Source organism: Porites lutea, chromosome 2, assembly GCF_958299795.1.
Source record: "Porites lutea chromosome 2, jaPorLute2.1, whole genome shotgun sequence".
NCBI classification, from domain to species: Eukaryota; Metazoa; Cnidaria; class Anthozoa; order Scleractinia; family Poritidae; genus Porites; species Porites lutea.
The window spans coordinates 21,456,642-21,471,374 of NC_133202.1; the positions used below are offsets into that span (position 1 = coordinate 21,456,642).

A 14,733-nucleotide genomic window follows, 5' to 3' on the forward strand; every position below is an offset into this window, starting at 1 on the left:
TAGGGCCTATACAAATTTTCCTAAGAGCTTTACAATTCTCAACCTATGTTTCTTGTGTCAACAAATTGCAAAAGATAAAAAAAAAATGATATAATAAATAAATAAATAAATAAATAAATAAATAAATAAAGCTGACTAACAAAATTAACTAAAATACGTCTTTAAAAAGTTGCGTTTTCAGCTTAATCTTAAATATACTTAATATACTGTCTATCGCACGTAATTCAGATGAAAGTTCGTCCCACGGCTTGGGACCACCAACAGAAAAGGACCTCAGTCCATAAGACTTCATATTATACCGAGCCAGGTTCAGACTCATCGCATCAGTGAAGGAGGGCAGTGATGTATTAGACTTGTAGACCATCCAGTAATTCTTGTAAATAATTAGGGGCTAAACCATGAATACATTTAAACTATTAAACTATTCTCAGCTGTACTGGTAGCCGGTAAAGTTCTTTCAAAACAGGAGAAATGTGTTCGAGTTTTCTTGATCTAACGATAATACGTAAAGCAGCGTTCTGAACATTCTGCAACTTTGCATGAACCCAATGCTTGGATGCACCATACAACAAAGAGTTGCAATTGTCTATTTTACAGAGGCAGCCAGAGTACTTTTTCGAATTTTTAGATCTCTAGAGATGCGTTCTAAGCGGCGTTGTAGAATTTGTATCTGTTTGGTCATCCTAGGGCAACTTGAGTCTTTTCGAAATTATAAGGGCTTCAGTATTATTTTCCCAAAAATTTTAGGTACAATTTAAAGATGTACGAAAAAGAGAATTTTTCTGATTCCTTTCTCCATCACATTTTTGATTCAGTTCATTTTCTTCAACGAAAAATAGCCTGACCTGGACAGTGAAATGTGAAAACTATACTTCCGATAATCGGAGGGATTTTTAACCGTCCTCAAGCTATAGAAAATTCTAGGCAATATTTGCTTCTCCGAACAGATATTTTACAGAAAACAGTCGTTGGGTGCCACTGATTTTAGACAGAACTAACGCGACAAGATGACTGATTTTATGGCATATATAGCGTAATTTGGAACCTTGGGGTGTGATGAAGACGCTACAAACGTAGTTACTAAAATCCGACACGACCTACAATGATCCACAGCAGCCCTAAATGAGCCACGTCGACATCAAACATAACCCACAACCAAGCGGTCATGACATTAAAAAAAGCGTAATAAGCGTGGATTAGGCGTTGGAAAGTGATCTGAAAGTCACGTGAGAAAATGTCGGGCCATGCTATTCTTGAACCTCTATGAAAAGAAAGTAGATGTGATTTTGACCATAAGCAACAAAATAACAGCGGAAATCGAGATAAGAAAACATGTGTTCTGCGTCCTACTTCGATGTGTATCGGCTTTGTAAAGCATATGTTTTTTCATTCATTCATTGCCATGAAATGCCTTCACATTGTTTTGTTTTTTTTTACTGTCAATAGCTCGGTTAATGCGGCTCGATCATCTTTAAACCACGTTTACCGGCGGAAGTTCGATGGAAAAGGCATTAAATTTATAAAGACTTTTCGCCTGGGTTATGTCATCAGGGTCCGTGCACACTTCGGCCAATCTAATTTTCCATTTTTCCAACAAAAACGGAAAAAGGAAATATTACTTATCCTTATCATATTTGCCTATTTCAAAGTACAGAAAAAAAGAGAAAAAAAGAAAATGGTCAGGAAAATCGATCATTTTTTCATTTTTCTAATTTTGAAGTTAAATTCAAAAATACAAAAAATACTGTTAACGGCTAAAAGCGATATTTTGCTATTTTTATTTTCTTGATATTGTTAGAAAAACGAGAAAAATAAAATAATCTCCGAGTCCTAGATCATTTTTCTATTTTTCCGTTTTTCCCAAAAAAAAGAAAAACAGAAAAATGAAAAAATGATATTTATTCGAACCATTTTTTCATTTTTTGCATTTTGTTCAAAAAATGAAAAAATAGAAAAATGGCATACCTATCGCCTAATTTTCCATAATTCCATTTTAACAAGAAAAATGAAAAAAATGACAAGTGTTGTGAATAATTTTTCCATTTTTTCAATAAATACGAAACAAACAAACAAACAAAAACGGATAATTTTTCATCTTTTGTTCTAATGAAAAATAGCAAAGAAAAATGACAAATCATGAACATTTACCAACAAAGAACAGAAAAACCTAATCCACTTTAGACTCACTAGTTTTGTTAGACGATTTACATAGGGTCGGCGGAGACGTGGGATGGGAAGGGTGGGTGGGGCTGCTTTAGTTCTCGGAATGCGAACGTAGTTTCATTCACTTTTGGATTTGATTAGCTGATTCCTTTACCTCATTACTTAGGACTCACTTTGTGACCTGTTCTAGCACTGCGTCACCATAAAGTGTTCCTGTTCCATTCAAACTGTAGAACGTTTCCCCATACTTGTCGCATGGGTTTCCCGACATTAGCGATCTTTGCTCTCGTCTTTCCAGGGCTGAGTTGCTTAAAAGGTGGATAACGCTATCCGCTAAATAAATAACTCTCCAGTAGATAACGCAATTGGTTTCCGTAAAATTAGATACATAAAAAATTATCAGGCCGCTGGGTAGTGGCCTATCCGGTGGATAGTCGCTATCCAACGTTTAAACAAATGTATGAGCAAATGTATGGGGCCAGATCATTATGTTCTCTCCCGTGAGAGTATACTAGCCGCCTCGTTATGTTTCTCCTCCATAATATTAATTCAATATACTTTACTCTTGCAATCCTAAAACACCCGTTCTGCGGCAAGATCAGTTATTTCGACCTCCTAAGCAGTCTACTTTTGAGCATCTATTTCATTTAAAAGCGTCTGACCTCTTCACTGGCGTGCTCTTTATTTATTTTGCTCATGTGACTATTCAACGACCTTCTTCTTAACTCCTTCCCCTTGATCTCTCTCACGAACCCCTTTTTTTTTTGCTGGGACCATAGTGTTGGTGGCATGAAAACCGTTGAGTTACCCCCCCCCCCCTTTTCTCGTACCAATTTTCACGCCTTCTCCTCCCCCCTCGTACCCTTTCTAATATCCTTCATTTCCACGGCCGGTACGGTACGGTTTTCCCGCCGCTTTAATCCACAGTGGACTCCCGACAACTCAAACCTTCAGGGAAATCGAGATCAAAACTGAATGGAACTACGTCCGCATCTCGAAAACTAGGCCCTCCCCCCCCCCCCCCAATTCCCCCACATCTCCGCCCACCCTGGGTAAATCTTCTAACCAAATTAGCGAGTCTCTTCTTCACCGTTAAAATATTCATAACTTCTCACTTTTCTGCGCCATTTTTCAATAAAATAACAAGTGAAAAACTGTCTGAAAGGGTGTATCGTTTTAAAGTTTTACTATTTATTAAATAAATAAAAAAAAATAGAAAATTGCTCGCAACACTTGTCATTTTTTTCATTTTTCTTATTAAAATGGAATTATGGAAAATTGGGCGATAGGGTCCGTGCACACTTCGGCCAATCTAATTTTCCATTTTTCCAACAAAAACGGAAAAAGGAAATATTACTTATCCTTATCATATTTACATATTTTAAAGTAAAGACAAAATTAGAAAAAAAGAAAATGGTCAGGAAAATTGATAATTTTTTCATTTTTCTAATTTTGAAGTACGCTTCAAAAATACAAAAAATACTGTAAACGGCTAAAAGAGATATTTTGCTATTTTTTATTTTCTTCCTATTGTTAAAAAATGAGAAAAATGAACCAATGTCCAATTCCTAACTCATTTTTCTATTTTTCCGTTTATCGCCAAAAATAGAAAAACGGAAAAAATGAAAAAAATAATATTTATTCGCACCATTTTTTCATTTTTTCCATTTTGTTCAAAAAATGAAAAAAATAGAAAAAAAAGTATACTTATCGCCCAATTTTCCATAATTCCATTTTAATAAGAAAAATGAAAAAAATGACAAGTGTTGCAAGCAATTTTCTATTTTTCCATTTTTTAATAAATAGTAAAACTTTAAAACGATACACCCTTTCAGACCGTTTTTCGTTTTTTATGTTATTGAAAAATGGCGCAGAAAAGTGAGAAGTTACGAATATTTTAACGGTGAAGAAATGAAAAACCTAATTCGTATTCACTACCGACGCACTAATGTGGTTAGAAGATTTACCCAGGGTCGGCGGAGGTGTGGGGGAATTGGGGGGGGGGGGGTGGGGGAGGGCTTAGTTTTCGAGAAGCGGACGTAGTTCCATTCACTTTTGATCTCGATTTCCCTGAAGGTTTGAGTTGTCGGGAGTCGACTGTGGATGGAAGCGGCGGGAAAACTGTAACGTACCAGCCGTGGAAATGAAGAATATTAGAGGGGGTACGAGGGAGGAGGAGAAGGCGTGAAAATTGGTACGGGAAAAGGGGGTGGTAACTCAACGGTTTTCATGCCAGCAACAGTATGGTCCCAGCAAAAAATAAGCGGTTCGTGAGAGAGATTAAGGGGAAGGAGTTAAAAACAAGGTCGTTGAACAGTCACATGCACAAAATAAATAAAGAGCACGCCAGTGAAGAGGTCAGACGCTTTTAAATGAAATAGATGCTCAAAAGTAGACTGCTTAGCCTGCCGAAATAACGGATCTTGCCGCAGAACAGGTGTTTTAGGATTGCAAGAGTAAAGTATTTTGAATTATTAATATGGAGGAGCAAAATAACGGGGCGCCTAGTTCACACTCGCTGGAAAGAACATACATTTGCTCATACATTTGTTTAAACGTTGGATAGCGACGATCCACCCGATAAATCACTATCCAGAGTCCGTGCACACTTCGGCCAATCTATTTTTTCATTTTTCCAACAAAAACGGAAAAAGGATATATTACTTATCCTTACCATGTTTTCATATTTCAAAGTACAGAAAAAAATAGGAAAAAAGAAAAAGTTCAGGAAAATCGATCATTTTTTCGTTTTTCTAATTTTGAAGTTAAATTCAAAAATACAAAAAAATACTGTTAACGGGTCCGTGCACACTTCGGCCAATCTAATTTTCCATTTTTCCAACAAAAACGGAAAAAGGAAATATTACTTATCCTTATCATATTTGCATATTTCAAAGTACAGAAAAAAAAAAGAAAAAACAAATGGTCAGGAAAATCGATCATTTTTTCATTTTTCTAACTATGAAGTTAAATCCAAAAATACATAAAATACTGTAAACGGCTAAAAGCCATATTTTGCTTTTTTTTTTTTTCTTGCTATTGTTAGAAAATGAGAAAAATGAAATGATCTCCGATTCTTAACTCATTTTTCTATTTTTCCGTTTTTCGCAAAAAATAGAAAAACGGAAAAATGAAGAAATCATATTTATTCGCACCATTTTTTCATTTTTTTCCATTTTGTTCAAAAAATGAAAAAATAGAAAAATAGCATACCTATAGCCTAATTTTTCATAATTCCATTTTAACAAGAAAAATGAAAATATGACAAGTGTTGCGAGCAATTTTCTATGTTTCCTTTTTTTTTTTGGATAAATAGAAAAACTTTAACGATACACCCTTTCAGACAGTTTTTCATTTTTTATTTTACTGAAAAATGGCGCAGAAAAGTGAGAAGTTATGAATATTTTAACGGTGAAGAAAGGAAAAACCTAATTCGTATCCACTATCGACTCACTAATTTGGTTAGCAGATTTTTTGGGAAAAACGGAAAAATAGAAAAGTGATCTAGGACTCAGAGATTATTTTATTTTTCTCACTTTTCTAACAATATCAAGAAAATAAAAATAGCAAAATATCGCTTTTAGCCGTTAACAGTACTTTTTGTATTTTTGAATTTAACTTCAAAATTAGAAAAATGAAAAAATGATCGATTTTACTGACCATTTTCTTTTTTTCTCTTTTTTTCTGTACTTTGAAATATGCAAATATGATAAGGATAAGTAATATGTCCTTTTTCCGTTTTTGTTGGAAAAATGAAAAAATAGATTGGCCGAAGTGTGCACGGACCCAAGATAGGTTGTGTGTGAAGCTTTTTTTTTTACTTGAAGAATTTAAAATTTACTTGTCTTGAATTATTTCTTAGCGTATTTATGCTCTAGTGTAAAGACTACCAGTGGTTGTCTTTACACTAGGCTGTTAAGTAAGACTGGAGAGCTGCTAAGTTTTACTTAACCAAAAATGCGTGCGTGAAGGCCTAAGTAAAATCTACAGTAACTTTACTTTGCATCTCATTAAAGTCGGAAAGTTGAAACCACTCAAGAAAGTTTCCAGTGACTTGAAAAGGTCCGTGCACACTTCGGCCAATCTAATTTTCCATTTTTCCAACAAAAACGGAAAAAGGAAATATTACTTATCCTTATCATATTTGCATATTTCAAAGTACAGAAAAAAAGAGAAAAAAAAGAAAATGGTCGGGAAAATCGATCATTTTTTCATTTTTCTAATTTTGAAGTTAAATTCAAAAATACAAAAAGTACTGTTAACGGGTAAAAGCGATATTTTGCTATTTTTATTTTCTTGATATTGTTAGAAAAGTGAGAAAAATAAAATAATCTCTGAGTCCTAGATCACTTTTCTATTTTTCCGTTTTTCCCAAAAAATCGAAAACAGAAAAGTGAAAAAATGATATTTATTCGAACCATTTTTTCATTTTTTCCATTTTGTTCTAAAAATGAAAAAATAGAAAAATGGCATACCTATCGCCTAATTTTCCATAATTCCATTTTAACAAGAAAAATGAAAAAAATGACAAGTGTTGCGAACAATTTTTCCATTTTTTTCAATAAATAGAAAACAAACAAACAAACAAAAACGGACAATTTTTCATCTTTTGTTTTAATGAAAAATAGCAAAGAAAAATGATAAATCATGAACATTTACCGAATAAAGAAAAGAAAAACCTAATCCACTTTAGACTCACTATTTTGTTAGACGATTTACACTGGGCCGGTGGTGACGTGGGATGGGGTGGGCGGGTGGGGCCCTTTAGTTCTCGGAATGCGAACGTAGTTTCATACACCTTTGGATTTGATTAGCTGATTCCTTTACCTCATTACTTAGGACTCACTCTGTGACCTGTTCTAACACTGCGCCACCAAAAGGTGTTCCCGTTGCATTCAGACTGTGGAACGTTTCCCCATACTTGTCGCATGGGTTTCCCGACATTAGCGATCTTTGATCTCTTGTTTCCAGGACTGAGTTGCTTAAAAGGTGGATAACGCTATCCGCTGAATAAGTAACTATCCAGTAGATAACGCAATTGGTTTCCCTAAAATACATAAAAAATTGTCGGGCCGCGGGATAGTGATTTATCCGGTAGATCGTCGCTATCCAACGTTTAAACAAATGTATGAGCAAATGTATGGGGGCAGATGATGTTCTCTCCCGAGAGTGTATACTAGCCGCCTCGTTATTTTTCTCCTCCATACTATTAATTCAGTATACTTTACTCTTGCAATCCTAAAACACCCGTTCTGCGGCAAGATTCGTTATTTCGGCAGGCTAAGCAGTCTACTTTTAATTTGAGCATCTATTTCATTTAAAAGCGTCTGACCTCTTTACTGGCGTGCTCTTTATTTATTTTGTGCATGTGACCTTCTTCTTAACTCCTACCCCTTAATCTCTCTCACGAACCGCTTTTTTTTGCTGGGACCATAGTGTTGCTGGCATGAAAACCGTTGAGTCCCCCCCCCCCCCCCCCCTTTTCCCGTACCAATTTTTATGCTTTCTCCTCCTCCCTCGTACCCTTTCTAATATTCTTCATTTCCACGGCCGGTACGGTACGGTTTCTCCGCCGCTTTCATCCACAGTCGACTCCCGACAGCTTAAACCTTCAGGGAAATCGAGATCAAAAGTGAATGGAACTACGTCCGCATCTCGAAAACTAAGCCCTCCCCCCCCCCAAATTCCCCCACATCTCCGCCGACCCTGTGTAAATCTTCTAACCAAATTAGCGAGTCTCTTCTTCACCGCTACACCCCTGTAAAATATTCATAACTTCTCACTTTTCTGCGCATTTTTCAATAAAATAAAAAGTGAAAAACTGTCTGAAAGGGTGTATCGTTTTAAAGTTTTACTATTTATTAAATAAATAAAAAAAAATAGAAAATTGCTCGCAACACTTGTCATTTTTCGTATTAAAATGGAATTATGGAAAATTGGGGGATAGGTATGCTATTTTTCTATTTTTTCATTTTTTGAACAAAATGGAAAAAATGAAAAAATGATGCGAATAAATACGATTTTTTTCATTTTTCCGTTTTCTATTTTTAGCGAAAAACGGAAAAATAGAAAAATGAGTTAAGAATCGGACATTATTTCATTTTTCTCATTTTCTAACAATAGCAAGAAAATAAAAAATAGCAAAATATCGCTTTTAGCCGTGTACAGTATTTTTTGCATTTTTCAAGCGGACTTCAAAATTAGAAAAATGAGAAAATGATAAATTTTCCCGACCATTTTCTTTTTGTCTATTTTTGTCTGTTCTTTAAAATATGTAAATATGACAAGGATAAGTAATATTTCCTGTTTCCGTTTCTGTTGGACAAATGAAAAATTAGATTGGCCGAAGTGTGCACGGACCTGAAAACCATCCTTAAAACCGACTAAGCGAACTTGCGGTTTCTAAGCTTTGAGAAAGGCGAAGCATGTCAATCAATCTTTATTCTGTCACGGCGTGGGATAAAGTAAACTTGAAGTAAAGAAGATACGTTGTGTGTGAAGCTTTTTTTTTTCACTTGAAGAATTTAAAATTTACTTGTCTTGAATTATTTCTTAGCTTAGTTAGGCTCTAGTGTAAAGACTACCAGTGTCTAAGTTTGATAAACTGACTAAAATAAGAACATTTGTATTAATAAGAATCTCAAAGAAAAAGGACCTCAATGATTGAAAAAAGACTTCCAACATGAATTCTCGGCTTTTTACATCATGTTCATACCGTCTAAAAAAGGAAACACTTCACCTTTTTGTGAACAGAAAAAGCAGAGAGTATAATCCCGAACCCTGTGGAATGCCTCAAGGCTGGACTATCTTATTAGAAACAATATTCGACTATAAGAAACAATCAAACTTAAGTTGCTTGCTAGTCATTAATAAGGTTTTTGATTCCCTGTCACGTAATTTTTTCGATTAAAATTGTTTATATGACTGAACAGAAAGCTTTTATTAAGTTCTTTCATTAACTCACAGGTACATTAAAAGTAATGAATACCCGAAGACAAATACGTAGCTGAGGTCCTTTTACGAGAGTGGTGGTAAAAGAAACCGAATGGGGAACCCCGAACAAGATAACTAAAAATGTGCCACAAGTCTCAAAAAGGTAAAGTAGTAATAAAAATTGAATGGCAGTACTGATTTAGGTAGGGTTAGAGGGGCTGTTATTGCCAACTATCAAAAACACATCAAACTGAAACTAATCATATACCCAGTACCATAATAAGGTGTCACACGGAAGCGTTGTTTTCAAAAGGTTTAATCATTAAAGGTTGTTAACACTTCTTCCGTCCTACTTCTCTTTGCTAAAATTAATCTCTAGCTTTTTACGCCTCTGCGTATTTCTGCGTTGTTTGACTCTGAAAGGAAGTCAGCCGAGCATATAGTGGCGTGCAATGGAAATTTCACACTGCCCAACGGAAGTGTAATCTTCGTTGTGACTGGTTACATCCAGTTTGCGGTCAACATAGTTATAACCTGACATCTTCACAGGCTTCTTTGCCCTAAAAAAAGAAATGAAAAACCTAATAACACAAACTGTCATCTTAAATCTTTACCAAATACCTTTAATTTTGATCACGATGCTTTTGTTGTGTGCAGTATTCACCCTTTGCCCCAACCACAGGTAAAAATCCACGAAGGGGATGGGACTATTGTCCCATTTTTAGGCCCGAGAAGTGCCGCTGATGGTTTTAAAATCGGTACACAGTACTTAGGAGAAAAAGTGCCCTCAAGGGGACAGTAAAACAAATCAACACTGAAATTTACTCCGAAATAGTTCTTGAAAAACGAATTGGAGCAACTGAATGACACACAATTTGATAACATGAGGTTTACAAATGTATGTTAATCAAAAGTTAGGGCAAAAAGGAGCCTAAATTCAATTTTCATTTGAACCAATTCTTCACGACGGATGAAACATTGTGAAATCTCTGCTCTTTTCCTGTTCATAATTATTTTAAAACCTGAGCTGAACTTATCCCTTTTGTTTATTAAATTCCAAATCGTGCCCTTCAGATTAGTTAGATCATTTGGGGCCCTAAATGACAATTTTCATATCTTACTTGTAAGTAGTTTTGAAGTCACACAAATAATTACCACCTCCTTCCAACTTCAGAGCCATTTAAAGTTGTTTCCTATCAGCATTCCATCTCGTGCATAAAGACGCTCAGTGTTGGGTTCCCAGCCTTGTGTCTTCTTCTGCATAACAGGTCCATTGGCAGGAAAGTTCAAACCAGAGAACTTGACATGGTAGATGAAACAGTTGCCTTGCATGCTTTTTAAAACGAGACGAAAACATGTTTTAAAGTGAAAAGTGCAATGGAATGGCCGTGGACATTTTCAAAATGATACTCTACAGCGCATACGCAATGTCAGACGAATCGCCGTTTCTAACGAAGAGAAAGCGAGACTGATCTGCTGACATTTCAGTCTTTTCTAAAGAGAGAAAACCCTTCCCAGATCTGTGTATAATTTTTGCTATGACAGGATTTTCTCTTACCTCTCAGGTTTCCAGCTTTTTAAAAAAACACATTTTCAAATATCAATTTTCTCGGGAATGGTGGACAAGAAACCACTTGGGGGATGCGATGCCAGTTGGTTGTTATTTATTTTATTACTTTGACAGAGAGTTTAACATTCGACCTGGGTCACATGTTTAAACCAGTGTCCTTGAAAGAAAAACACTTTGCACTCCTTAGTTCTATCGTAATTCCACCTCCTCCCCTATTAGCGATAAATTACATCCATTGAACAGAAACTTATTCGGAAGGCTTTCCTTTTCCATCGCCTTCAACCTCAAAATAGTGTTTATTGACCATGCCTGTCATGTAAACATACATACATACGTGCTTTATTTGGTAAAGCAGGTTGAGAGATGGCAGCATGAGGTAATGTGGACCTGCTAAACTATATTAAATAATTACATAATAATCGAAAATTACCAAATATACTAACTATACAAAAGAAATGTCAAAATATTACAATACATACTATCTAAATTAGTAGAAAAAGAATTTCAGCTACAAGAATGCAAAAGAAAGCGGCATGAAAAATCATTAAAATAATTTGTAAAAAAGGTAATCTAAAAGTAAATAGAGTCATCAGTGTTCTTGTATGTAACAGTGGAACTGGTCCCAAAAGATATTCCACCAATAGATGTAGAGTGTTTTGCAATATTTCGTCTAAAAGATGCAAGAGAAGGTGTTGACTTGATATTTACAGGTAGAGCATTCCATATTATGTAGGCTCGATGAGTGAAAGAGTCACTGAGTCCTTTCCAGTAAGAATGGGTTAAATCAAATGTGAGATTGTCCTTTAAATTGTATTTAGCCACATGCTTAGTGAAGAGATTTGTGATACCAGGTGGAGCTAAGTTGTAGTAAGCTTGATAAGCAATGCACGCCAATCTTTTCTTCAGTGTAAAGATATGATAAGGAGTAACACTTAGCTTTAGCTAGAACTTCATTCTTAGGAATGGAGGGACTTATATTATGAATAAGACGAGCAGCACGGATGTGTAAGTCTTCCAGATCATGTAATGAGTTTGGACAGCCCCATAGAGAAATACAATAAGTTACACTAGGTAATATACTTTAAAAAATAGATAGTTTCTAAGGTGGTGTGGTCAAAAGTTTTCATCTGTTTAAGTTTGTTTAATTTTGCATTAAAATTTGCAGTAATGGATATAATGTGGGTTGAACAACAAAGTTTATTGTCTAAAGTGACTCCCAGACTTGAAGTGAGATACACAGTTAATCGAATTATTTTCTTGAGTGATAGACAGAATTGGTCCAATAAAGAGCATCTTTGATACAAACACAATTTCAGTTTTGACAGGATGAATGGACATGCAGTTGCAACGGGCCCAGTTTTGTAATTGTTGCAAAATATCTTGAACATGAGGCCATTTGTTTAGCGATCGTACTATGTTAAAGTAAAAAAGAATACAGCGGGAAAATGTTATTTTAAGGGTCAGTTGTAACAATGCAAATGTGCCCACGGTAAAACAAATGCCAAACTAGAGGGACTACAACTAAAAAAAAAATAGCTAATGAGAAAATAAAGCTGCTTTTCAAGGCTGCTGCGTACAAAACGTACTGAACTATTTCAAAACTGTGGTGACGCGGTTTAGGTTTGACGCCATCATCAGACTCTTGCAGATCGTAGATCACGAGAGAGCGGGCTGTTCTACACCTTAGTACCTGGATAAGAAAAACGGTCTTTTAAATAATTGGTCTCAAACTATCATGTATGCTTGATCGACTTCAAACGCATCACTTACTTGAAGTCCTTTTTTTAGGTTTCATTGAGGAAGATAATAATAATAATAATAATAATAATAATAATAATAATAATAACTAGCATTTCTAAACATGTATGGCCTATACAGATAGTTCTAAAAGCTTTACATTTCTCAATCTATGATGATGAAATAAATAAATAAAGCTGACTAACAAAAATTAATTAATGCGTATTCAGCTTAGTCTTAAAAATACTTATACCCTGCCTACCGCTTGGGACCACAAACAGAGAGGACCTCAGTCCATAAGACTTCATATTATACCGAGCCAGGCTCAGTCTAATTTCATCAGTGGAGGAGAGCAGTGATGTATTAGACTTGTAGACCATCCAATAATTCTTGTAAATAAACTTAGGGCCTAATCCATGTACACATTTAAAAGTAAGGAAATATATCCTATAAACTATTCTCAGCTCTACTGGTAGCCAGTAAAGTTCTTTCAAAACAGGAGAAATGTGTTCGTGTTTTCCTAGTCTAACAATAATACGTGCAGCACCGTTCTGAACGCTCTGCAACTTCGCAACCAAATGCTTGGATGCACCATACAACAAAGAGTTGCAATTGTCTATTTTTCAGGGGCACCCAACGACGGTTTCCCCCTAAATACATTTAAAACACTTTTTAGGCTATCCAGAGTACTTTTAGATCTCTAGAAATGCATTCTAAGCAGCGTTGTAGAATTTGTATCTGTGTGGTCATCCTATGGCAACTATTACATCGGCTTCAGAATTATTTTCCAGAAACTTTTATTCCTCTTTCCATCACATTTTTGATTCCAAAAGTTTTAGATACCCTTTCTTTAACAAAAAATAGCCCGCCCTGGAGAGTGAAGTGTGAAAAACTATACTTCCGAAAAAAATCGCAGGGAATTAATTAGATAAGCCCCGAAAATTGTACATAAATGGAACTGTCATCTAGAAATTTTAACCGTCCTCAAGCTATAGAGAATTCTAGGCAAAATTTGCTTCTCCGAACAGATATTTTACAGAAAACAGTCCTTGGGTGCCACTGATATTAGATACAACTAACGCGACAAGATGACCTATTTTATAGCATATATAGCTTAATCTGGAACATTGGGTTGTGATGGAGACTCTACAAACGTACAATTGTAGTTACTAAAGGCCGAAACGACCTACAATGATCCACAGCAGCCCTAAATGAGCCGCGTCGACATCAAAGATAACCCACAACCAAGCGGCCATGACATCAAAACCATAATACCCGCATTCAAATTACGTTGATTAGACGTTCGTGCCAAATAGTTGATTTCCATAGACCTTTCTATTTTCTTTATACAGCAAACTATCAAGGTATGAAAGGTTTCATTTGAAAGAGGTTAGCAAAAATTTGTCATCCATTAAGCAGAACAGAGCGTGAAAGGGTAGATTTTTTGCAGTTTCAAAAGAGCTTATTTTAAAACATCATTACGGAACAAATTCAAGCCTAAGGTAAAATGTTCAGGATAAAAATGTTAAAAAGACAAACAAGCCAACTCCACGAAAATCCAGAGCTGATTTCTTGATTGAGGGCAAAACTGTGGCGGCCATTGGAGAGAAGGAAGCACCAAAGTGAATTTAAGGACTGTCAGCCGAGACAGAAAGGAGTTACCTTTGTACAAAAGGACTGAGACGCTACGCAGGTGGCTGATAGTAAAGGTTTAACTGACTGTGGTTTCTAAATTGGAAGAAAACTTACCATAGTGGAGAACAAGTAGCGCAAATCAACGATTTGCAAACGCTTCTTAAGTAGCTCCTTCTGTGAAAGAGACGCTGATGTGAATGCACGCTTCATCCAATACACTTCCTTGTCAAAAGATTAGAATTTATTTTAACTAATCAATCAAAGTTACCGCTAAATATCCAATTACAAATTTCATTTCTCGTTTCTTTTTAATTTCTTGGCACACTTTCAGTTTGGAACCTAATATGGTGTACCTTAGTGAAAACGGAAAAGCATTAATAAAAATTTCATTGCTGGAGCTAGATAAACATACCTATCTAATGTTACAGGCTAAATATAAAGATAAGCTGAATACTATACTTTATAAAGGGTGATTACATAACATAGGACAGAACACTTCCTGGAGTTGGAAAGAAATCGATTTTCTTTTACGTTGTTTCAGCAAAAAAACTGAATTTTAAAATAAATTGATCACAATATGGTTTTGTCCATTGCAGTCTTTATCAATAGTCGTGTTTTGAAAAAAAGCCGCCGTCTCAACAGATCAAATTAATGCAGTCAATAGGGCCATTTATTAGAAAAAGTCAACACGTGTC

At 35.5% G+C, this 14,733-nt stretch overlaps 1 protein-coding gene across 1 annotated transcript in view; it reads right to left on the reverse strand.

Moving 5' to 3' along the window:
* Positions 1–14,257, reverse strand: part of LOC140928011 (GFP-like non-fluorescent chromoprotein) — a 17,057-nt gene extending 2,800 nt beyond the window's left edge. The window contains exon 1 of the mRNA XM_073377726.1: positions 14,153–14,257. Within this exon, the coding sequence (XP_073233827.1) occupies positions 14,153–14,248 (96 nt within the window). The 5' untranslated portion in view covers positions 14,249–14,257. The remainder of the gene's footprint in view (positions 1–14,152) is intronic.
* Between the last annotated feature and the right edge of the window lie 476 nt (positions 14,258–14,733).